Consider the following 25,414-nt stretch of genomic DNA (forward strand, 5'->3'; position numbering starts at 1 on the left):
GAGCCCACCTGGCAGTGAGAGGAGCTGCGGGGCAGGGGCAGCATCATCTTTTTGCAACGTGTCTCCATGCTAGCACCATGACCTAGCACGATAAGCACGAAAAACAACCGCTTTTCTAAACTTATGAGATTTCTTCTCTTTTCAGTAGCAGTTTTATAAAAGATAACCGTAAAAATGATATTCGGATGAGTGGTGTTCATAATAATGGTAAAAATGTAAAAAGTTCTGGACTAGGGGAAAAAGCTTCTGGACAATGGGCCCATGCTGAGGGGTTTCTCCTATCATACAATTACGAATCATGGCAGTATGGTAAATTGGTAAAAATATCATCATAGGTGCTAAAATAAGCTTAGATGCTTTTATTCCAATGTCCAAACAACATATGTTTATGTAACAGCATAAGCTTCCGAGGTCGTACCGAACTCTTTTGTTGCATAACTGATCATATACAAGTAGGGCACTAGTCGTGCACCACGTTATCAGGTATGATTCTCTACCTCTCCGACCAGCGATCGAACTCGAACTGGATCATATACAAGTAGGTCGGGTTGGAACGCTCCTAGGATGTTCATATGATTCTCTACCTCTTCTAGATTGTTTATATGTTTTGGGTGGCATGTTCAGACATTTGGCCTGGCCCATTTCCGATGTCAATTTTTCAGTATTTTTCCGGATATATCTGAATGTGTATCCGACAAAAGAACAGCCCAGGCAGCCCACACCCCGACAGGCCCAACTGCGCCCCCATCGGCCCACTCGCATGGTCGCATGCACACCCCTCCGCGACCTTTCCCCTTCTTCGGTTCTTCCATCGTCGCGACTCTTCACCCCTTCTCGCGAGACGCCGCAGGCCGCCGGCCCGGCCGGAGCGCGAGTCGGCGAGAACGAGACGCTCGCGCCGCCCGTCCTGCCCCGGCGCTCCGGCACCCATCCCTCCACCTCGGCCGCGCATCCTCCGGTCCTCGCTGGTCGCGCAGCGCATCGTCCTCCCAGCATCTCGCAACGCCCGTCAACCCACCCGCCGCCGGCCGTCAAATCCTTGCTGCCAGGGGCCTCAGTACCTCACTGACGCAGCTCAACCAGGTACAGATGCCTGTTCTAAAGGGTTCCCTACCTTCCAACGCATCCTAGGATTTCAATTTATAAAACGTGATAGTAACGTTGGAGTTTTAGGATGGACACTGCAAGTGGGAGCGTGTGTGCAAGCACAGGAGCATCGCCTGCTATTACTGCTATTACAGCAGGTCAATCAGCACCAAATCCACAGAGACCTGCTGCTGAGCTGGTGGCAAAGGAAGCAACCACAGACCTGCTCTATGTACTAAGTTATAATGCCGTTGTCGTGTAAGTGTAATCGAGTGTCTCTCGGTCTAGGACTCTAAACTACATAGCAAGTTAGGATGTTGTATTGTCGTGTAATTAAATCTCTCATCTATATAATAAATTAGAAATGTCATGTAATTAAGCGTAATCTAGTTAGAATTTGGACTTGTAGGGTGTTGAAATGGTTATAACACGTGTGATACATATGAATGTTGCCTTTACTCTGTATCCGAAGAAACATCCGTGTCCGACGTTATCCGGATGATCCGGCTCTCTCCGTATTCGATACACATCTATTCATATCGGTAACTGAAGCCATCCGTATTCGTATTTGTATCCGAGGCTATCCGTGTTTGAAACCGAATCCGATAGAAAATATGAAAATAAATACAATATCGATAATATCCGTCCGTACCCGATCCGTTTACATCCCTAATCACACTCACACTTCTTAACTCTTGTCACTGCTTACAAATATTTCTTCGGACATCCACCCTTCACCATGGGCAACGAGAAAATCTATCTCTCCAAATTGAGAGGCTGCCCCATGACTTAAAAAGGATCTTAAGTTGGCCCACAACCACAAGGCACAAGGCAATAATGGGCCAATTCACTCTACCTCAGCCCAAGCTTATCTAAGCCACGTATAAGGTAGTTGTGGTTTAGGGTTTCCGAACACACTGCCCCCACTCTCCGTCTCCTCTTTTCCCTGCTCTCTCCTTTACCCCATTCGCCGCCGCCTCCTCCTCCTCCACCATGCTTCACACTTCTTCCCGTGAGCTTGGAAGAAGTGTCACATAAGCTTGTCTAAGCCATTGATAGTGTGCGTACTTAGAACCTGCAAGGGATGGCAGCACCTACAGCAGAGAAGAAGTGTCGTGCCATGGTGCGTGGTGCCCGGATCTGTGCTGAGGCGGTTGCCATGCGCGGTGGAGGAGGATGAGGGCGTTGCCAACTCGATAAGGATGAGGGTACGGATCGATCTCCATGAGAAGCGGGCACGGCTATGACACAAGGCGGCGAACGAGCTTTTGCCCCCAATGTCATCCTAGCCACATGGAGTCCTCAGCGGTGTGGGTCCAGTTTGAACTAACAGCAACACTTGTGTTCTGCAATGAAGTGTGGCCGCCTCGTGGCCTGATAGGTAAGTGCCTCCATGTAGATTCAAGTGCCTTTTGTCAGTGCTTTGAGTTCATCTTCTCTTGCCCCAACCGGATGAAATTGTTTGTGGTGGAGCCGTGTGAACTCGGATACTCTGACCAGATTTAGGGCCGCCATGTTAGAGGTTAGAGGAGGTGGCGATGGAGAAGCCGACGAGGTGGAGAATATTGTGACTTTGCTGGGTGTAGTTTTATTGATTTCCACATGTATTTAACTATAGGCAGGTGGGCCAAACACATTTGGAAATTTCTTTTTACTTGACTCTAAAAATATCTTATTATCCTAGCTTTTGATTCTCAAGATGCCGTGGTCATGTTACTGCATCATGGGAAAGTATGTTGGCATGTGGCTTGTTGAGAAAAGGATTCACTTCCGCTTCAATGTGACAGGTACAAACATTTTTCTATCTAATGCCACATTGATTTCTTTGCTATAGCTGTTAGGGTGTTCTTCCTCTTCCACGAGTTTTGCTAGATTATTTGTTTCATCTTCACGGCGTTATGGAATATGTATTTCATCTCTACTAACATCACACTGGGCATACGCATCAATATTGTGGTATCGTGCTCATTTTTTCTAAGCATATCATGTGACCTAGAATTGTGAGATCAACTAGGGATTTAGGGTTCTCTGCGATGATATCTAGGATTTGTCTTCACAAATAAACAAAGAAGATTGTCAGAAGTGAGATGATTTCTTATGGGGAAGGCTAAATGGTTTGTGTCTCCCTAAGATGAGTTATGGTTGTCAATGAATTGAGTGAAAGACCCAAAAAGCATCGGAAACGATATAAATACCTCCTAAAGTTTAATATAATCTCATAGGAGCATAATTAGCAAGGTCACAACGGATCATCCTTTGATAGATACACAGGGCCTAAGTGGTAAGATTAGTCATGATTTAATGATAGTGGCCATTTTTGTATGAATATACTTGGTTAGGCAACAACACCAACAGCCAACAGTGATCAACGAAGACGTTCCATTTCTTTCATCTTTCTTTTTCATATTTTCTTTACACCTTTCTTTTCTTCTATTTCATCCCGTGCCTTATCTATTTTTTCCACTTACCAACTCTGTATCATCACATACCCCACTACCACCGCAAGACCTACTTCCCCATGGCCGATGACAACATCGTCATCGGCTGATATGTCCTCCTACTACTTTTGATGCATCACCTTCATGACCGAAGACGACAGCCATCTCGACACACCCCATCCAACCTGTTTCCTAGCCGTCTCTGTAGAACAAGCACCTTCTGTTCCAACTCTGGAGCTCCAATCTTCTCCAACTCTGAACTATATAGTGCGCTCTGATAGTGCGCTCTGGTAATGTTACGATAAAAATCTAATGATCTAGTACTTACAAAGTAAGACCATAATTTTTCTACTGCTCCTGCTCAGTATCATGTTTGGATGAGGATAAAGAAATAGAGATTTTTGCTTATGCTTCATGCTTCGTGCCGTGACCAGACCACAGAACCTTCTTCATGTATTATCTGGCGGGCGTCCACAGCAAACCACTCGCACGGGCCTCACGCCTGCCACCAACCCCACACACCTCAGCAGTCCTCCAGCTGCCGGCTCCCTCGCTCCTGATTGGCCCGCTGCTCCCTCCCACGGATCGCGCTTCCAAAACAAATCCCCACCGCCCCCCTCGCCGCGATCCAACGGCGCTCACCCCACATCACGCGGATCGCTCCCCCCTGTGGCCCCCACCCCCGTCCCCCGCTCGCAGCTATAAAAAGCAGCGCAGCGTTCGAATCCGGTACCGACTGAAAATTGATTTATCGAATCCCGTCTCCCTCGCTTCCCCCCCAAACCCAAAACCGAATTCCCTCCAAACTCACCCGCCCTCGGAGATGGACGGCGGCGCCGCGAAGGAGAAGAAGGCGGCGGCGGGCCGCAAGCTGGGCGGGCCGAAGAAGAAGCCGGTGTCGCGCTCCGTCAAGGCCGGGCTCCAGTTCCCCGTCGGCCGCATTGGGCGCTACCTGAAGAAGGGCCGGTACGCGCAGCGCGTGGGCACGGGCGCCCCCGTCTACCTCGCCGCCGTCCTCGAGTACCTCGCGGCCGAGGTCCTGGAGTTGGCTGGCAACGCGGCGCGCGACAACAAGAAGAACCGCATCATCCCGCGCCACGTCCTCCTCGCCATCCGCAACGACGAGGAGTTGGGCAAGCTGCTGGCCGGGGTCACCATCGCGCACGGCGGCGTCCTCCCCAACATCCACTCGGTGCTCCTCCCCAAGAAGACCGCCGAGAAGGCAGAGAAGGCGGCCAAGTCGCCCAAGAAGGCCGCCGCCAAGTCCCCCAAGAAGTAGGCTGCTCATGTTGATGCGAGCGCCGATCTCATCTCATCTGATCCGAGACTAGCAGTCTCGTTTCCCCTGTGTTCCTTGCTTTTCTGTGTATGTAGTGCCGCATCTCTATGTATCGTGTCATCCGAGCTCGGGTCCTAAGTCTAAGTCTTAAGTCTAAGTCTAGCTGTAGTTTTTGGTGATGGGGATATCTATGTTACCAAAATTTAATGAGAAGAAGAGGGGGCGATTTGCTCTCCTTTATGAATGCTGGATCTGGTTTTTGCCCTTCTTTCCCTGGGCTTCGGAAGCTGGTTCTTCCTGGTGCGGGTACTTGTCTGCTTGCTGGTTCCATTCGATTTTGGTTGTGGGATGGTTCATTTCCGACAGGTTGAACATTTTCATTTTCATTACGGGTATGAGTATTTTCATTCTGGTGAATCCTAATGGTTCCAGTGAAATTCCTTGTACTTTTCATTTGCGTGGTGTGTTGGTGGAGCAGCGTGATTGGAATGGCGAATGGATTCAATGAGGTGAGCGTCCATTCATGACAAATTTGCCAGGTAGATTCAGACTGGAGCGAGTTGTAATTGTAACTGTTCCAGTTCCTTTCGTGTGCTGTAAATTAGTTGCAAGTTTGCCGGCATGCGAATTTCGACCTACGCTTCATACAGCTGTCTTTGACAGATAAATTCTGGCTGGTGTGCGTCCCCAATTTGCAAATGGTGAAAGCTTCATCACCCACCTCCAAGAGAGACGCGGCTTCGGCAGTTCGGCGCCAGACTGAACAATATGAATTCTGAGGTAACCTGCAAAAGATAGCTGTTGCTCGTCACTGAGTTTTTTCCGTAAGGTGCATGACTCAGTTTTTTTTCCTTTCATAAGGCGCATTACTCAGTTGTTTTTCCGCAAGGTGCATTGTTAGTCCGCTTTGCAACGATCCTCATGCTCTCTCTACAAATTTCCAAGACTCTTTAAACTTTTGATACATCTCAACAATGCCAGGCCTTGTTTTTCAAAGTAGGAAAAACGTTGAAGCCTTTGCAAGTTTGCACGAGGCACATTTCCTATCATAGAACTATAGAAGTGACAGAACAGAACGAATTCAATCTCAGCCGCTGGATTATACCACAAAAGGAATGAATATTACGATACCAATGAAGTACAACATATATAGGCACTGAGGCCAGGAAAGAATATTTTGCCCACTCTTTTGTGGTACTAGCTTCAACTACTACTGATTCCCCAGGGGATTTGATTCAGGGTTCATTACTAGCGGTATACAAGTCACCAACAAAATAACAATACTTGTGTTTCATTAGGTAGGGGTATATCTCAGTTTTTCGTCAACATCCTCCAAATCCGACCGGTGAAAGACAACCTCAAGCAAGGAGTCGGTGCACCACGCAGCAGCAGCAGCCTACCTCCTCAGGCCCTCAACGATGTAGGTAGCATACAGATCCCTGTGTAAAAGAACATACATTGCCATCCAGTTAGGTTGTGAAGAACACATTTCACCTGAATCGAAGTACCAAGCATGGTCTGGATTTTTTTTCAAGTGTTGACATTATCTTACATGGAGTGTTGTATGGCTTCATAAGCAGCGCTAGCAGGCAGAAAGTCATTGACGGCAACCTCCTTGTTCTCATTCTTCTTGTCTGTAGATCCCGGTTAAAGAAATCACTCAAATTAAGAGGCAAGTACACTAATATTAGCTTGGCCTTGAGATTGAGACAATTAACAATTTAACACATGATACGGGTTTGCTAGTTAATCACTCAAAAAATGGCAAACACATTTGGAAATGCACAACAGCCAACAATGCACTGCTATTGTTAAAGAGGCCTTGATGTTCATGTCAAGTTAGGATTATTTGCAAAGTAGCAGATTGCAGATAAGTTAGGAGAATTTTGCAATTATGATGAAAACATTAATTGCATAAGACAGTAGATTCTTAGCTAGCAGAACTAAATACTGATCGAATGAATACAAAAGGATACAGTCCTCAAAGAAGCGCCTGATTTCAGCCAAGCGGTGAGGTGGAAGCTCCTTGATATCATTGTAGTGCTTGTATTCAGGATCATCGGCGCACACAGCAATGATCTTGTCATCTGCCTCTCCCTGATCAATCATAGGCATAACGCCGATGGCCTTTGCACGTAGGAAACAGCCTGGAATAACTGGCTCCTGCACACCCACACAAAAGTAACATTTGATAAACATCTTCTCTGAGACATGCAGAAATGAGAAATGGCAATACTTGTAAATGCAAGATGGCTCTAGAACACCGCTGGAACTAGTTCAACTTATTGCTACAACTGCTCAGAACACTATGAATCTAACAATTTGCAATTCATAGAACAAAAAACTAAGACACACCTGCATTATAACCAGCACATCCAGAGGGTCACTGTCTTCACAAAGTGTGCGAGGAATGAATCCATAGTTGTGAGGATACACAACTGATGAATACAGCACACGATCCACCTGCACATTCAAATGCAAAACAGGACATATTAGAACTGAGAAGATAGATGAATGCAAAACAGGACATATTAGAACTGAGAAGATAGATGTTCGCAACAATATGTGCAACAAGCCGCATTGCATTACCTTTATCAGTCCAGTTTTCTTGTCAAGTTCGTACTTCACCTTGCTGCCCCTGGGTATCTCAATGACCTGGCAAAGAAATAGGACCCCTTTAATGAGTCTTTCTAAAACATTTGAGCAGGCATCAGAAAGTGACCACTGACACATAAAAGTTCAGAACCAAACTTGGTATAAATGTCAGGGAGTTCTTTATTTTTGTTTTTTCCCAAGAAAAGACAGACAAAATATTGTGATATCAAAATGAACATGTTGTGAAAGTATCCACAAATGTTAAGCAACAAAAGTTCAATTAATCAGTGAAGTATCAAATGATGGCCTTACACAGTTGAATATGGTTGGTGCACCAGGGCCTGCATGATCGAGAAACATAAGTATCTGATAGCAAACAAGAGAAGATTGACAGCTTGTCAAGATGAGTAGAATACCAATCTCCAGATCATGCCAAGGATGCGCAGCAACAGATCTCCTGGACATGGATGACAGTATTCTTTCATTCAGAGCAGGAACCTTTTGGAATGAGCCTGCCTCCTTCTTCACAGCTTCTACAGCGGGAGCCATCGGAACAACCTGGCAAGAATAAAAGGTTTCCAGGTAAACTGATTTGAATTGGTCTTCCTGGGGAAGGAACAATGTACGCTGAAGACGTAGCCCAACATCGACTGCACTAGGTAACATGGTTCACACTGAAGACATTGTCCAACAGTGACTAAAATAGGAAGCATTGTCCACGTTGGTTTGGGGTTTCACTGTTTCATCATCATAAACATCTGAACCAAAAACAGCATCAAGCCTCCTAAACATGCTAAAAACAAGAAGTTAGGGGTGATAAAATTAAATGCAGCAAAGAAATCTTTTTGAGGAAAGAAGCAGATGGATGTCACCAACTATGCTGTCTGGTTTAATTAGGCTAAAAGATATAAACAGACCACCCATCATGTTTACACTTTTTTGTGTGATGGTGAAAAAAGCGATGCACATGATACCATGAGTGGACATGTGAACTGAGGCGCTTTGGGCACATAACTCCATGCTTGTATCCATACAGATTGTGTATCATCACAAATGAAATGAGCAAACCAACTGCTAGCAAATCGAAAAGCACAGCCAAATACTAAGAGAACGTGCAATAGGTGCTATACAGGGAATGAAACAAAAGCACTATTCATGATATGCTATCTTGGAATTTGGCTTGTGAACGAGCACTATTGCACCCGCAATTGCACAGGCAGCTGTAGTATGAATCTATATATGCAAGGAAGTAAATGGTCAATGGACAAGATTTCCGGATTGGAACGACTAGCTAGAGGAGTCGTGCACGCTGTGATAGTTGTATATAAGAAACAACCTGGCAGTTGCAGGCACCCTAGAACCAGCAGGATAGTACGTGATTCCACATATGTGCCAAGTGCCAGAGTCCTGCGTACACTAATATACAGAGTTTGCTCCGTGTGGTGTGGACATTGTGGCACCAAAGCAAGACAATACGTCTATGTACAGAGGAAAATCGGTGGCGGCAATTAATAGGATTTGAATTGCAGACGCAGTATATTGTTGACTTGGAATTCGGACAGGGAGAGTACTAAGTACGACTCCGTAGTAAGCAATGACGCACACGCGATCTGAATGAGTTTTGCAGGTATATTTTTTCCCCTTCATGCGCATGGAGAGGGGAGAAGGAGACGCGCGCATTTGGGGCGAGAATCTGTCCAAGCGCATGGCCAGCTCAAGAGGGATTAAACAAAAACAACAGCGTACAACAACAAAAGGAGGATACGCGTTTCAAGTGAAACGCAAGCAACCGCGGGCGCAGGCGAAGTAATCGCCTAATCAGCGTTGGAGGCGGAGATACGTACGAACCGTAGGAACAGGATCAGACGCGAAACGAAATGGGGATCTATCTACTAGTGCTAGAGCAGGAGCAGGCTGCTGTTCGGGGGTGCAGAGGGGGAGGAGGAGGAGGAGGAGGAGGAGGAAGACACATGCTCACCTGGGGCTGGAGCGCAGATCCAAATCTGGCGGGCGGGAGGGAGCGGCGCGGGGAGGCGGAGGAGGAAGGAAACCCTAGAAGGCACGCCACGGGAAGGGGATGGGAGCGGGAGGGGAGCTCTGCCGCGCTTTTAAAGAGGAGGAGGAGGCGCAGGCGGCCGGTGCAGAGCGGAGCGGAGGCGAGAGGAGACCGACAGAGAGAGGGGGAGCGGTGTACTTCCCGCTTCTTCGGCCCTGCGCTTTTGCGCGTTTAAAGCCACGCCCCGTTGGCTGCCGGCTCGCCCTGCCTGTTTATTTTTTCGGTTTTTTTCCACTTGCAGTGGCTGTCAGAGGAGGAAGCCCCGCGGTTTCGCGTATTCGCACCCGTGCCCCTGCCCGTGCCTACCGGCTAGGACGGATCCGCGGTTCCTAGGAAGATCCGGGGTGCTGGTGAGGATTTGGAGCAGAGGGCATCCGTGCCGGCGGAAATGCGCACATTTCTCGATCCCCCTCCACGTGGCGCACCCAGCTCGGGTGACGGGTCGTGGTGTGGGCCCGGCGGCCGGTGGGCTCCCGCTCGATCGCGGCCGTCGGTGAGGGCGATCGGAGGGCGCGCGCTGGTGTCGGTGGGGGCGCGCCGGCGCGGCTGCCCCCGCCGCGCAGGAGGAATCCGATTCGGCGCTTGGCTGGCGTGGAAGCGACGCCTCATCGGCTGCACCCGCACCAGATGCCGCAACAGCAACAGCACCAGCTCAACACAACCATTTGAATATTGTTACTCGTCGGAGAAAAGAAGAACGGAAAAAAAAAAGACGCGACGATTAGAACGGAAGCGGTGTCCGTGCCCCGTCGCCGCGGGGGAGCTCAGCATCAGGGTGTCGGTCGCACGTCGGTGCGGAGCTGTTGGCTCTTCGCCAGCGGCGGTTGCCGCCCGGCGGAGGCGCTGCCTGACTGGCGGATCGATCTCCGACAGGGCAGCGGCCGCCGGGTGTGGGGCGACCGACGATCCTTCCACGCGGCAGGTGGAGCCAGTCATGGAGCGAGCGACGCAAGGAAATGGTCCGGTCTCCGTTCTACGCCGCCCGCGCCCGGAGGCCGAATTACCTCCGTGCTAGGTCGATAACGTCGTCAAAATCAAACTTATCGTGTGCAGTCCAAGGCGTATCGGCAAGAGGTCTAGTAGGTGCATTTACGTACGGCGGCATGCTGGGTGGTGGAACGGAACGGATTTGGCACGCACGCGTCTCCGTCCTGATCCCGCGCCACCCACGGACTCTGACCTCTGGCCTACGCTACACAGCACCCCCACCTTCTTGGACCGGGGACAGCCCAGCTTACTTTTATGAGTTTATTTATTACTTTTTTCCTTTTATAAGATATATTTCTTCATTTCTTGAGGGTGCAGACTACTCCTCCAGCGGCTACGACTTGATTGCACCCCGTTTTCTTTTTTCCTTATTTTTTTTTTGCCTGCTCCTTCTTCGGAGCTGTCGCCAACCTAGTACAGTAGCATAAGGTCCTTGTCTAAATTAAACTACCAGTAGTATGAACATAGCACTATAGTACTAGTACTAGTATGCCATGCCACTAGCTAGCAACTGCTGTTAGAATATGCCAGTAATATCCGACCGAATCTTCCTCTTGGGCTGCCGGTCAATGCCAGGCAAGCCTGCATCTGAATTCTGAAACACGGCACGCCATCGATGCTGCTACCAGCAGGGGGGACGCACGCTGCACGACCACCCGTGCTCGCGTGGCACGCACCTCCTCCGAGCAGCTTTTTTTTTTTTTTTTGAGAGGTTCCCTCCAAGCAGCTAGCTAGTAGGCTGGCCGCTGGCTGTAGGCCGCATACAGTTTGCCTGATCAGACAGGAGGCGGCCTGTGGCTGTCATTGGGCGACCGGCCCGCTACGGCAAAGGCGGGCCTCCTGGACGTGCAAGGAGCAGAGCAGACTGGTGGCGGACCGAGAGCCCAGTGGAAACGGCAACGTTCTTCCTCCGCTCATCCGCCTCCCTCCTTTTTTCCAGGAAAGAAAGAAAGCAGACAGGGAAAGGGAAGAGGTCTCTCCGTTTGACGTCTTCCTCCACGGCGGATGCTTCCAAAGCCTCCTAGGTCGCCGCGCGCGGGAGTACGTACTAGTCGGTTGCCATTAGTAATACGTAACAGCAATGGGATGCAACTGGAACCCATAATAATATCACCATGTGGGTTGATTCGTGGGTGCCACGCGTCTCCATCGTCACCGACTTTGACAACCCAGCTTACGTTTACATTTGATATCAAGTAAAATCTCCTATTTCGGTTCGTCACATCGGATATTATTAAATATAGTCGAATTATAAAACTAATTGTATAAATAGAGTCTAATTCGTGAAATAAATCTATTAAACCTAATTACTTCATAATTTGATCATATGGTGCTAAATAAACATGTACTAATGATAAATTTATTAGATTTAATAAATTCGTCTCGTGAATTAGCACCAGCTTATGGAGCTGGTCAGCTCATATTTCCTTCCTTCTTTCAGTTTCCGAAGTGCAAATAGTACACTCGACCTCTCTTCTACTTCTACGGAAAGGAAACTTAAGCGTTTCAAACAAACAATTCCCCCTGGTAGCAAATCAAAACTAATTGATAGGCCCCAATTATTAACGCTAGGCCTTTACATTTTCCCTCTCGATGATGGTTTCTTTTTTTCAAAAAAAAACAAAATAAAATTATTGCTCTTGAGATTTACCTTTACTACCGAACTCTTGGCAAAGATTTTTGACCTAACCAAATGAGAAACCTGGCGCCGCCGATTTAGTCCTACATTTTTTTGTTAATAGAATCTACATTCATGCGATTTAGAATATATGATTTTGACAAACTTCTTTTTTTAGTGAACTATAATTCCATCATCTGCTACCCTGCTGATGAAATCAGGGGAGCCTTATCGGTCCCGTTGACCACCTAAAGGAAACTCTACCTCCTTGAGTACAGAAGCCCTCCATGGCTCCATGCTGATAGTCTGCTCACAAGTTTTTCGATTGTGTTGCCGGAGGGAAAAGAAAAAACAAGAAAGGAGCTCTCCTATACCTCTACATCCTACGGGCAGCGTAGCTGCGTATAGCAAGAAAGCACATTCTTTCCAAGAAGACACCCTGAAAAGCCTGCCCGTTCCCGAGGAGAATGTCTCCCTTGCCGGTCGCCACCGCGCACACGCCTTGAAGCTGTCGCTGTCGCCGCCCATGCCCCATGGCGCCCCGCGGCCAATCATGAGGGCGCACGGCTGCTCAGCTCTACCCTTTCCGGGCCTCGGGCACGCAGCTCTGCTCCGTCTCACCGGGGGCGACCGGTGGCACGCGCGATCTTTTCTCGTTGACAGAGCAACAATTCATAGTCTCCATGCATGGCCGTGGGCCGCCGCGTTGCCTCGATCCCTGCTCATCGTCGACCCAGCTCAGCTGCCAGTGTCCGCGATGCATGCGCGCTCGCTCGCGCGTGTCAGAACCTCGAGGAGAGCGGCACGAGGAGCATCTCCTCGGCCTCCACCGCGCAGCGAGGCGCGGCCACCACCGCGGCGGCCCTGGGCGGCATGGTGCTGCGCCGCCGGAAGCCGCGCGCCGCCGTGCGCTGGGCGAAGTTCCCCCGTAGCGCCGCCGGCTTGTTACCATCGGCGTCGGTGAGCCGCGCGGAGAAGAGGGAGCTGACGGGGCGGTGGTCGGAGAAGCGCGACTCGCCGCGCGCGTACCAGTGCTGGTCCATCCCCTCGCCGCGCCACAGGATGCGGTCGCACCTGCAGCAAACCAAATCAAACGTGCATGAGCCAACAAGGTCATTAGGAAGCGTGGTAGTATTGATTAGTAAAAGATGAGGCGCTGTCATAGTTGATTCTTTCACTATGTGTACGTGCGTGCATGCGTAAAGCAGCAGGTAGCTTCCCTATGCTCAGCAGGCAGCAGCATCATGCTGCGACAGGAGGCGACGCAGCCTGCCGGGGCTCGACAGGGACTGGTCACCGTCGAGCCTACGCTGCTACTCCTAAGCTTGTTAATTTCGATAGATTGTCCATCACTAGTTCACTACCACTGATGGAGAGCTGAATTCAGAGCATCTGGTCTTGATAGATCCCACTCTAAACAACTTGAGATTCCATGCATGGTCGTCCTGTCGGCCTCGAATCATCCACGGACGTGGCGCCTCTAGGCCAATATTCGTACTAGCTAGAAATTATTCATGGCTAGATAGTTGGTTTGTGATCGTCGACGGGGAACTGGAGACGATGGTGGCAGAGACATGGGGATTTAGTCAAAACCTGCAAGGCGTTTAGTTCGTAGAGCTCACATGATCTAGTGCTGCCAATGCATGTGATGTGATGCGGCTACGATAGATCTGTCTGCAGGGATGGTGCGCGCCCAGCGATCGATCGACCGTGCACGATCTTGTCACTCTCCCTACACGATGCGTCGTCGTGTCCATGTGACCCCTAATTCTTCAGTCCCAATCTAACCGGCTCCAATTATTCCTACCAGAGAGACTGATTAATCTCGTGTCAGTACTCAGTAGTAATCAGCACGGGGGATTAGTGGTCGTTACCATGCCGGCGTGCGCTTCTTCTCCCGGGAGCCGGAGGCGCCGAGGCTCATGGCGTAGGCGTCGGACTCGGCCAGGTACTTGTACGTGGGCGGGAAGCGGATGCGGCCTTCCTCCCACCCGGAGAACACGCGCCCGGCCCGCTGCTCCGTCCGCAGCTGGTCCCGCTCCAGGAGCGCCTGCCAGTCGTGCCGCTCCAGCAGCTCCCGCGTGTCGCCGCCGCCGCTCGTCAGGCGGTAGTTGAGGTCGCCGAGCCATATCACCTTGCTGCACGTCCACCCATCGGTCACGAACGCGTTCGATCAGCCACGGTTCAGGGTCACTACGTATTGATTGACTGGCGCGATGCTGATGGGGACGAGGAGGTCCTTACTCGTGCTGCAAGATGGTCTCCGGCGACAGCGCCGCCGCTGCCGCCTGCCTGGAGAAGCGGAGTGGACTCGGCGCGAACCTCGTCCGCTTGAGGATCTCGGCGACGTCGCTGTTGCGGCGCACCTCGTCGCCGTCCTTCTCGCCGGACGCCAGGTGCGTGCACACGAAGCACAGCGACGCGCCGCCTTGCAGCGTCAGGCTCACCGAGATGGAGCCCTGAATCGATCAAAAATTCAGATCAGAGACTGAATTTTCTTTTCATGCGCCGACGTATTTCAATCAACCGCGGCCACTGAAGTGGCTTGATGATCACCTTGTTCCCCATGTAGCCCATGATGCCCCTGCCGACGCACGAGATCCTGAGGCTGGTGACGCAGGGCAGGAGGTCGGCCCGGACCCAGACGCAGAGGAAGATGCCGACCATCTGCTTGCTGGCGGCCAGCCGGTAGCCGTGCCCGCGCAGCCGCCGCGCCGCGCCGCCGAAGTCGCCGGCCTCCTCCTCGCTGCTCGACTCCGGGTTCGACGTGGACGGCTCGCTGGCGTCGTCGTCCAGCTCCGACGCCGTGCTCAGCCTGCTGTCCTCCGCGGCCAGCAGGTCCGAGAAGCTCACCCGGCCCTTCTGGAGCGAGTCCAAGGGGAAGAGAACGTGGCTGCCTCTGCTCTCCGGGGAGGAGGACGAAGGGTTCAGCGCTCGCCGGATGAGGTCCAGCCACTGGCAGGCGGGGCCCTTGTCCTCGGCGCCGAGCACGTTCCCGGCGTTCAGCGGCACGATTTCCTGGAAGCTGCGGGATGGGTGCTCAAGCTCAGTTGACTGAAAAATTGAGCTGCCTATTACTACTAGTATAGTATTGATAAAGAAAAGTTGGATCACAAATTTGCAGACATAATTACTACTAGTAGTTCAAAGTAAAAAATTGGCCAAGGGAAACATATAACAGTAGTAATTTTGACTGTTTGTTTATGCTGTTCTAGACCAGACAGAACTGCATGCATTTCCTATGCACTGGGGCCCTCATGGCTTCTGAAAGGGTGATGGCCATGATTATAGCTCCAGAAATGAACGCAAACACTGAAATCCATGACCACGACCTACTCCTATGTACACTCAAGCAAGCAGATGATGCCATAATTGCAGCCACCATGGGTTCGCACTGAAATCCACACGAAAACTGTCAATTCCTATGACAGCGTTTCATGATTACCATGAGTGGAGCTTCCTGTCAAGCAGGAATAATCATGCTGCTCTCAACTGGACGAACCATTTCTGGCTGCCTCTGTCAGAATTCAGGAATCTCTACACCAACGCATGCTCGTCTTCAGAAATGAATAGCGCTGGTATATACGAGTATACAAGAACGGATACGTACCCAAGAACGTAGATGTGAGGAGAGGAGGAAGCAGGTCCGTCGATGAGCCAGTCGAAGAGATCCAGCCCTCCGTGCGGCGCTCGCCCTCCTACGTTCCATGTCCCAACGAACATCCTGAAGAACATGAACATGAAGCAGTTACAGTTACTGAATAGGGATTAGCTTTTTTTAAAAAAAATATATACTCAGCAGCATTATTAGCCACAGCTAAGCGAGATTAGACAATCGCCTACACCGTACTGCTGCAACCACTGTCCCCTATACTAGATAAAATTCAAAGCGAAAAAAGAAGAGCAGCTAGAGGTCGGCAGTCCCAAAGTATTCCGAGGCCCAGCCACCGCTCCTATCCACTATCCAGTAGTCACAACACGACCACCAGCTCGACGATATCGTATGAACTCAACGCAATTTGACTTCTGAACATGAGCTGGGCACATTGACTCATGGCAGCAAGTTGGCATGACAGCAAGAATTCAATGGGGAAAAAAAACGTCCTCAGAAACAAACAGAGCATCTTGTTCTCGTTTGCTCCATACTCTGAATTCTGAAGCACGCCTCTGGTCTGATGCAGATAAAAATACGGTCGTTTCCATCACCAGACGTAAGCTCGAGTGCTGAGACGCGTCCAGCTCACTTACCTGAGTTCCTTGGGAGGCCGCCACGACGGGGTCGGCGCCGGGGAGCCATACCGGGGAGGAGGAGGCGGCCGCAGGTTCTCAGAGCTCTCCACCAGCCAGCCACCTGGTGAGCCGACGTGCATGGCGCATGGGCAGGAAACGAAACAAAACGATGAGGAAAGATTCAAACCAAACTCTGTAATTTAAAACACACTAGCAGCACATACACCTCTAGTTTTTTAAAACAATGTATCTCTAGTTTTTTCCTTTCTTTCTATTTCTATCATAAGAGTATAAGACTGAAACTACGTACTGTAAGAGCGGCGCAGCTACTCTGCCTGTACTCTGTCTGTAGTCTGTAAAGGCCATTGTACTTGCAAGAACAGTAACCGTGCTTTTTGAAGATAAAAGAGGAGGAACTGGTGCTGTAGCTCTGCTTGGTGAAAAAAAGTTGCAATGTAATACCTGACAGGTCTGTCTTGGTGAGAAGGCTGCCATCTCTGTCGGAGCAGCTCTTCCTCCTCATCTCCTGCTGCTGGCCGCCAAAGCTCTCGTCTGGTCAAACACATCGCAATCTTGTGATGAGAGGATGCCATGATTGGGGAAGAAAATCAGAAGATTTGAGCGGGAAAGTGAAAGATTGATTTGAAATGTCGAAGATGAAAAGTTTAGCTGGACTTACTGAAGCAGTCCGAATGGAACTCTGAATTCTTGAGGTTGAGCAATTTCTTCACCACCGTCTTCGTCTTGGGCCATGACGACGACTGTAAGAAACAGAAGAGAGGAAAAAGTTTCGGTAAATAAAGCGCATCCAGCCAACCTTCTCCACAAAGAAGAAACTTTCTTCTGAAGACGTTTACAAAGAAGGAATCGGAGGAATGGCGCTAGATCAAAGTTCGTCCCCCGACCAACCTTTGACATTGTCGGATTCCTTGTCCTCATGGTTCACCTCCTGAAGAACTGTTCTCTTTTCTGTCAAAAAAAGCTCATGTGATCAGAGACCCGGCAGGAGAATATAATAGCGTGCATAAAGGAAGCTTAACACGGCCAAGCGGATCTCCTACTCCTTCCGTGTTTAGGTGTAAAGCATGTCGTAAAGCGCAACTAAATCTCGAGTAATTTTAGACTAATGAATGCAAGGAAGCTGCGAGCTAGTGCGCTGCGCAGCTGGAGCTGCCGAACCGGAGGAGTAAACTAGGCTCAACAACAGGAGAGAGGAGAAAAATAAAGCCGAGCGGACGGTGCACATGCGCCAACAATCTAATCTGTTCTGACAAACATTCAAATCATCTCGCATTGGGAAATCAATAAGGATCGGGAGTCAAAAGAGAAGCTTTCTCGGGAATCAATCATGGATCTGAACGAAATCAAAGTGGAAGGAAAGATACTGGTGGATTAGCCAAGAGCCCAAGACGGGGAAGGGCGAGCTTCTTATCTTTCTACTCCAATCTACATACTCATGAGATGCGAATGGTGACGCAGAGCAACGCAGCGAGGATTTGGGGGGAAGCACTGCGCATCCAAGAGAGGAAGAAAGAAACCATTTGTATCTGCAGTTGAGGTAACAGGAGCTGCCTACAGCCGGTTCGTGGCCTGGGTTTGCCGAGAAAGAAACAGAGCACGCACATACAGAAAGAATGGAGAAAGGCGCAGCTCGAAAGAATCACTCACCTTGACGATCTGTATGCAGCAAACTGGAAGGGGGGAGAAGCTCTCGGGAAAAATGGGGGGAACGGAGTCCTTTCCAGGGGGAAAGAGGGGAGCGAGACGAGAGGGAAGCCCGGAACGGTTGCCAATGAAGTGGTAACTGAAGACAAGAGGAGGAAAGGCGTGGGAGGTGGGAGACGAGAAAAGCCAAGCGTGGACTGGGGGGGCTGGATGCTGCCTTTATAGGTGTGCCCTGCGTGCCAAATGAGCGCAGGTGCAGCCGTTGTAGTCACGTTCCCGGTCCACTCTGTCCCTGCAGGTGGGCCCCACATGCAGCACTTTGTGTCGAACCCAGTGAAAACATGTGTAGCCCGGCCTGGCAAGACCGACCCGGTCCGCTTGAAGAAACCCTGCCTGAGCCGACTTGACCAATGTACCTGACAGATTGGGTTTTAATCTGCCATCTACTATGATCGTCGGGTTAGGCGGTCAGCCTCATACTTCAAAATGTGATTCAAAATTCAAAAAAGACTTGGAAACCTTAAAATTGTATGACTTGGTGAAACACCAGCCCGATCGACCGGTGCGCTAGGCAGACTTGAACCTTCAATATTGATCTAAATTCTTCACTATTGACCAAAATTCAGGCTCTAGATAAACTCCACTCACTTGGGGTGCACAAGAAGCATTTTCTCCACTCGCTTCTCTTTTCTTTTCACAGAATGAGATACCATCACACTCGAGTGAAGAAGGAAGAGCCGAGGATAACACCTTGCTGATGATGCACCAGGTACAGGTAGCACGAGATGGTCACCTCCACCTCACATAACCGCAACCACACGGTCGACTTTGGAAAAGGCATGCATGGCTTGTTTGTTTCGAACTTTTGTGTGTGTGTGTGTGTGTGTGTGTGTGTGTTGAACTTATTTCTTCTTCTTTCGAACTATTCGTTTTGATCGGCACCTGTTCTTCTTCAGTTTTTTCAAGAGAAAAGATTGGGCAAATGTTTTTCTTAGAAAACGGAAAACATATAAGAAAACTTTTGAACTAACACAACGTCAAACATTCAGGGAGTGAGGGAGTGCAGAGGCAGGCAGGTCGACAATGGAGCCGCCGCCACCAGCTCGTTAATTTCTGGCCCATCTGACCGTCGTCGTCCCCAGTTGCATCGCGTGCATGTGTCAGCGGGCACGTACACAGCTGCAGCTGCAGCGTTGCTTGCTCCGCTAGCACCCTGCCAGCCAGCTGACCTGCTGCTGTACATGGTGGAGTCCGCATGCACACGTAAGCATGGGGCTCGAGTTGACTGGTCAGCTACACGGATGCATGCGTCAGCTGGATCTGCCATGACAGCCGTGGCAGTTCATCTGTAGGCGCGAGTGGTGATATTTGTTGCGCATATAGAATATGCATGGCCGGCAGCGAGCATGTATATAATAATTGCAGGAGGAAGAGAGGGAGAAAGAGCATGAGGAAAAAAGAGAGTTAACTAAAAAGTCTTGCATACAGAACGAAAAAATCAAAGGTTTAACAAAAGTCAAGGGCTAGCTTATATGACAACCATGACGACGACGATGATGATGATAATAATAGTAGTATCGTGCTAATGCATACTTCGAGGAGAGCTTAAGTGCTAATGCATGATGGCATATGGGCTGACCTCTCTGTGTACACGTACACACATTTTCATTCTTCGACTTTATCTTTTTCTTCATCGATAATTAATTAAAAAGTAAGTTCCTTCTCCGACTCCGACGAGTGGAGATATTGTAAACAGGGATTCCATCAAGCAATAGGAGAGGGAGTGAAAAAGGAAGATAAACCCCTATAGCTTCTTGGCGCATGGAGTCAAACCTCGCTCATAGGCCAGCTACACTGCTGGCGCCTTTAATCATGCATATCCTACTTTCCAGCACGAAACTAGATTGCCTATGGACATCCGTAAGTCCTACCGCAAAATTGCAAGAAACAACATTGCCCATTAGAGGGGGCATGTCCAGACACATTGTAATAATGTTTATTAGTGTATGAATGGAAATATTGATGAGTTGAGATATATTAATTGTAATTTAGTATCACTCAAATCTTAATATTACTAATAGGATATTTTTTAAGTTTTCACGTTAATCTTCATAAGACGTGCTAGTAAAAATAAAAATAAAGCATAGAAATTCTCACGGAAATTAGAAACACGTGGGCTTCAGCCCTGCGGACTCTTACTATCATGCTCATTGGATATATTATGTCTTCTAAAAAAATAAAAAACAAATCATAGAAATTTTCACAGAAATTAGAAACATGTGGACTTCAATCCGGCAGACTCTTATTATCATGCTTATTGGATCTATTATGTCTTCTAAAACAATTACCCACCTCTGCTGTTATAAAAATAACTAAAGTAACACCCCTAAATCTATATCTGAATTACCCACCTTGCTTCCACCTCTGATTTGTGGGGAAAAAAGGTAAAGTAACCCCTAATAGGCTAATGTTCATCTAAATTGCCTTCATACGTTATTATAGATATAAATCTGCAAAAGTAAAGACTAACTTAAAATAACTCACAAAATTTGTATTTAAATTGTGACTGCCATTATGACAGATAACCTAAATAGCCCCTAAAGCTGACTCCAGGTTACTTACATATATATGCCGTTACAAATCTCAATGTAAACCAATATATGATTCTAAATTAACTACCAATTTAATCAAATGCGGCTAACTACTTCAGGGAGCTATTCATACTCTACTGTTGTCATGGACCCAGCTGACAGCCGTATAAGGAAATCACAGACACTAATCACTCGCTGGCAGCTAATCACTCCATAAGCATCACTGGTGAGATCACAACGTACTTATATATATAAGTATACGTAGCTAGGCGGATAACCGAAGATCATATCCATCGGGCGATCGGCTCCAATTAGGAGTAACAGCAATAATGAAACTGATCCTCGTAGCTTAGACGACCGCCCCGCCGTATAGTACACGGGCGACGTCGACGTGGCGCGATCCACCGATCGGGAGCTATTGGCTGCCTCTTCCCTTTCGGTAAAATCAAAGGCGCAGCAGCCAGCTTCGAGCGAGCACACCGATGCCCACCCACACGCACTCAAAAGTCCGCAGATCTTTTCGCAGCCGTTTTGCTGCGGCTTTCGGGCCATTTTTACACTAGTTAACGCTCAAGATAGCATGCTCGACGGTTACTTGGGAGTATAATACAGGCATGCAGAAGTGTCAAAGATGATAATGTTGTCATCAAGAGCAGCTAGCTGCTACCAGTGGTTAAGGCCGTTCTGTCGTCAGAATATAATCATCGTGGAATATTCCATGGTCGATCTCTGTGTATTATGTGTTCTAGCTAGTGCGCGCTTCGTTCGTGAAGAGAAGTGCGCCTGCTTATTAATTATTAATTTCTTCTCAGCCTCGTCGTCGTCTGCCGGCCTTCCTGCATTGCTTCTTCACATGTAAGGCACGCGCGGCGCACATGTACGTGCTGCTCTGCACAAATAGATCATCTAGTAGTGAGTTGCAAGAACCAATTAATATTGTTTCACCAGAAAAGCTTCAGCTAGGAGGGAACAAATAAAAAGGAGATGAGCAATTTATTCATACTTCATCAAGGAATAAAAGACGGAAAAAAAAACAGATATCAAACTTTGACCATATATATATATATATAAAGAGAGAGAGTGGCCTATTCAAAGTTATTTATAGACGGTTGTACTCTACTGACATTTGAAATGTCATTTATCAGCGAGTAAAGGCTTTGCAAATTAAACTATAAAAAAGGTTACAAGAATCAGCGCGCGACTGAAATGAGCACTACCTGTCGGGCTATCTTTGAGTGGAAGTCAGTAGATGCAAGCACAACCACACAGAAGCTTCAAGCTCGCCACGATTCAGCCCAAGAAAAATGTGAGCAATGTGCACATCAACACTACAGTAACCTCCGGTCCGTGCGCGCCGTGGTTGTTGCTCCCTCTCCTTGGCGTGTTCCTGTCAATGGGCCGACCACGCATCATCGGTCCACCGTCTCTACTTCGCTTTGTTGATCATCAGACGTACGTAACTCACATCTTCGCCAACATAATAAAGTAGCTAGTAAAATCAAGCGATCAAATCGCACATGAAACAACAACACAGACGAGCAAATGAAAAGCGTCTGCAGCATGATGTTAACTGCAGCTGGCGGTAGCACCAGCAGCGCGATAATTTTAATCCCCTTTTGCCCTGATCTCATGATCCCACCATGCCGCCGGGATCCGCTAGGGATTAGTAAAACGATTCGGCCGGGACACGCGCCAGCGCCGTGCTTATCAGGCAGATTAGGTGGGCAATTAACAAGCATATCGCCCTAATGAACCCTAGCTATCATCCACCAAATCGCTTGCAGTTTGCTGGTGAAGGGTCACTGGAGTGTAAGCCTCCATATGCACGGCGGCCATACTGCGTGCGTTTCAAATCAGTACTACAAGTGTAGCTTCTTGTTAGTTTAGTTAATTTCCTGCTTTATAATTAGTCTCCTGTTTTGACTTGTCTGGTATCACTGATTCATGTGCCCTAGCTTGCTAATGACATGTAGCACCAAGCAAGGGGATTAATGTGGTGGGGAGGCAGGCACCACCTGTCTGAAATGCAGCATGCATGCAGCAAGTTCCATTAGCCCCGGCCCACAAGAATGCAAAAAAGATAAGAGAAAGGGATGTTTTGTGAGGCCAGGACAGCCTTAACCTGCTAGTGCTAGGGTACAACAACTGCTTTCAGATGGGCGATTAGTTGTCAGCTGATGGCACAACGAGGCAACTAAAGGCACCATCGATGATCAAAGTCCACCATGCTGTGCATACATCAAGCGGCCTTTCCGAGTGGTGTTGATGGCTCCCCTCTAATCATCACTGAAATGACAGGTAGATTAAGTGGCGGCAACTTTTCGGACAAAAGCTCGCAGAAAGGTCCCAGAGTAGTTAAGTGAAACATGAATCTGTGGAGCATAATTAGAACTGCTCTGTTCATTGCCTGATCAAAGCACCCATATACATGCTTGGTGCAAATTAAGTGGAAAACATTTAGCTGCCACCACTCAAAACGAACTAAAGGCTCCACTAACGAGAGATCTGGTGCAAAAAAAAAATGTTCCTTAAATTCTTAGTAGTAGCTAGCAAGGTGAACTGTCAAAATTGCGGGGGTTATTACTTTTTTTTTTCACAATTCATAATTTTGGAAGTAGCTATTCTATTACTTACATTTGGCGCATGGATTCTTTTTGGTGGTAAGATAGAGCATCAGATGATGAATGTATATAGCAATCATTGGCGTAGAGTGCTTTATTTTTCGATTCATGTTGTATTTCTATCCCTACTTTACTTAGATGTAATATATAGACTCAGACACTCTTCAGTATTTTATCTGCCATTAGAATAATTAATTAATACACCAAATAACTGGTAGGCAAGTTTCAAATGCAGAGAAACGGAGAGAGTACACGCTACTCATAGCTAGAGAGCTCTTTGACGAGTACTCCTCCATGACGCACGAGTGCGTGTATGGATCAGGATGGGAGGTTGGCTTCCAAGAAACCAGCAGCAGCGGAAACTAAACAAAATAAACCAAGCAATAAACAGAGTGGTTACATTCGCCGATCGAATTAACTACTAGTAACAACAAAGCTAACATAAGCTAAGCTATAGGCAGGCAGCCGGTGACCGTGATACGCTAATCACTGGTAGTCTCGCCCTCATCACATGCTAATCAACTTTGCGATGGCGACTTGTTCCTGCACGCAGGTCCTGGGGCAATGACGCTGCTGGATGATTAACTGGCTCGATGGATTTTGGCATGGCGCACGCGGGCGGTGCTAAAGAATTCGCCGTCGCCGTCGAGCCTCGTGTCTCTGCTCCTGTTTCTTGCTGGTTTCAGCTTGCTCCTTTTCAATTCAGCAGGTTTCAGAGCCAGAGGCTGTTCAGAAACAGAATGCTCCCAGCAGGACGTATCCGAAGGAGCAGCAGGCTTTCCGGGAGGAAAACAACGGGGATGAAATCGGGGTTGGTTGGGGGAGCTCGATCCCTTTGCCGTGCCCATCTGGAGCATCCACCTGCGCACTGGCCATCCTCAGCTCGTGCGTGCATGTGTCTCGGAGGCTCGCGGTTCGTGCCGTCGCGTCGATGCGAGTGCCATCGCAGAACAACGACGTGTGCGTGGTCTCGGACACTTGCCACTTGTCGGTACAGGTGTGTCGGCGGAAGCGAGCATGAGTAAAGCTGCCGTTGCCCAGCTTTTGCCCTGCAGTCTGCAGATGCTCGCTCTCTACCAAACAAGCCGGATTTGGCATCTCCATGCTATATACCTGTACATAACATAACATTGTCGGATGAGAATGGTATAATCAGAAACAAGCACGGCGCTTTCTGTACTTTTTATCGCAACAAAATGCTAGAAATGCTGTTGGCAGAAAAAAAAAATACAGAGGCCGGCAGATGGGCCTTAGGGAGTAACGCCCGCCCCGACCGAGACCGAGCCCGAGAAAATTCCACAGCTTAGGATTCGGGCGGGCCCCGAACCACATCCCAGGCCGCGCGCCGCAGCCCGCAGGGCGCCCGCGCGGGTGGGGTGGAGGATGGGTCGGGTCGATCGGGCTTCAGTTCTTTCTCGGGCCTCTTATCTATTATGGGCCCGCTATCCTCCTCCGTTTGCGTTGCGTTCTGTGGTGGCGTGGGCTCTGGGCCACTTTGCAGCCTGTCTCCTTGTTTGCTGCACCCCCCCCCCCCCCTCTCGCTGATTCCTACCATCCATGGCGCGCTGCCCCGGCCGGCGCCGGACTCGAGCCAGCAGACTGCGAGCCCGCCGGCGCTCTCGTACCGCCTGTTCGGCCTACGCGCAGCAGCCGCCGCGCGTCCATATGCCTCGGCTTCTCTTGCCCCAGCTCCGCGCGGCGCGCCAAGAAGGACGCGCGAGAACCTCCGTGCTCCCACAGGCTCCACGCCGGCGTCGGAGACCTACCCGCCGCTGCACGGACAGCGGCAGCGCTGAAGGCGCCAGTGGATAGCTGGTGCTCGCCAGTGGCCATCCAGCAAAAGAAACGCCGTCTTCCTCGCAGTCTGAAACTCTGAATCGGACCCAGCCAAGCAAAGCAATTACTCTGCCCAATAAATCTCTGTCTATTAAGATAACACTCGCTGCACATACATGTGAGCTAGCTCATGAATATTTAAAAGATTCTTGGATCTGTGAACGAGTGGAATAATCCTGGAAGGTGCTGCAGATGGCCAGAGCAGGTACTGATGGATCATGAACTGACAGCACCAGAGCAGAGAACTTCGTTCATCGTGATTAACTGCTAAAACACCACTGCCTTCAACTTCAAGCAGATATTAATGGCAACTTTGTTGCCATTAGGGTTAGGGCTCAGTTTAATGGAAGGTTGGGTCATCCCGCACACGCACGATGTATGCTGTGGCTTTTCTTCTCCGGAGTGAGCCAAC

General features: G+C 49.1%; 3 protein-coding genes and 1 long non-coding RNA gene across 5 annotated transcripts; 2 read left to right on the forward strand and 2 right to left on the reverse strand.

The window, feature by feature from the left end:
- Positions 1-798: 798 nt before the first annotated feature.
- Positions 799-1,547, forward strand: LOC112884834. The gene is made up of 2 exons (XR_003227187.1): positions 799-1,083; positions 1,174-1,547. It is a non-coding gene; the product is annotated as an uncharacterized LOC112884834 (long non-coding RNA).
- Positions 1,548-4,268: 2,721 nt separating this feature from the next.
- LOC112884832 (probable histone H2A.6) lies at positions 4,269-5,050 on the forward strand. Its single transcript, XM_025950432.1, has one exon. It carries the CDS (start codon positions 4,348-4,350, stop codon positions 4,801-4,803), a length of 456 nt encoding a protein of 151 aa, XP_025806217.1. The 5' UTR covers positions 4,269-4,347; the 3' UTR covers positions 4,804-5,050.
- An 831-nt stretch (positions 5,051-5,881) lies between these two features.
- On the reverse strand, positions 5,882-9,624 carry LOC112884831 (soluble inorganic pyrophosphatase 4). 2 transcript variants are annotated; one of them, XM_025950431.1, is made up of 8 exons: positions 9,377-9,624; positions 7,815-7,956; positions 7,711-7,739; positions 7,341-7,458; positions 7,159-7,301; positions 6,780-6,966; positions 6,356-6,437; positions 5,882-6,242 (listed from the first exon to the last, which is right to left on the reverse strand). In XM_025950431.1, the coding sequence occupies exons 2-8, from the start codon at positions 7,945-7,947 to the stop codon at positions 6,200-6,202; spliced, it is 735 nt and encodes a 244-aa protein (XP_025806216.1). In that variant the 5' UTR covers positions 7,948-7,956; positions 9,377-9,624; the 3' UTR covers positions 5,882-6,199. The 2 variants fall into 2 exon arrangements, with proteins under 2 accessions (XP_025806216.1, XP_025806214.1); XM_025950429.1 differs by having other exon boundaries at positions 7,159-7,266; positions 7,393-7,458; positions 9,377-9,608.
- Positions 9,625-12,226: 2,602 nt separating this feature from the next.
- On the reverse strand, positions 12,227-18,124 carry LOC112884041 (type I inositol polyphosphate 5-phosphatase 8-like). Its single transcript, XM_025949351.1, has 10 exons — positions 17,958-18,124; positions 17,199-17,258; positions 16,969-17,050; positions 16,752-16,841; positions 16,308-16,410; positions 15,670-15,783; positions 14,616-15,084; positions 14,304-14,518; positions 13,934-14,197; positions 12,227-13,133 (listed from the first exon to the last, which is right to left on the reverse strand). Exons 2-10 carry the CDS (start codon positions 17,226-17,228, stop codon positions 12,842-12,844), a joined length of 1,659 nt encoding a protein of 552 aa, XP_025805136.1. The 5' UTR covers positions 17,229-17,258; positions 17,958-18,124; the 3' UTR covers positions 12,227-12,841.
- Positions 18,125-25,414: the final 7,290 nt, after the last annotated feature.

The sequence above is a fragment of the Panicum hallii genome, chromosome 3 (genome assembly GCF_002211085.1).
Source record: "Panicum hallii strain FIL2 chromosome 3, PHallii_v3.1, whole genome shotgun sequence".
Lineage (NCBI taxonomy): Eukaryota > Viridiplantae > Streptophyta > Magnoliopsida > Poales > Poaceae > Panicum > Panicum hallii.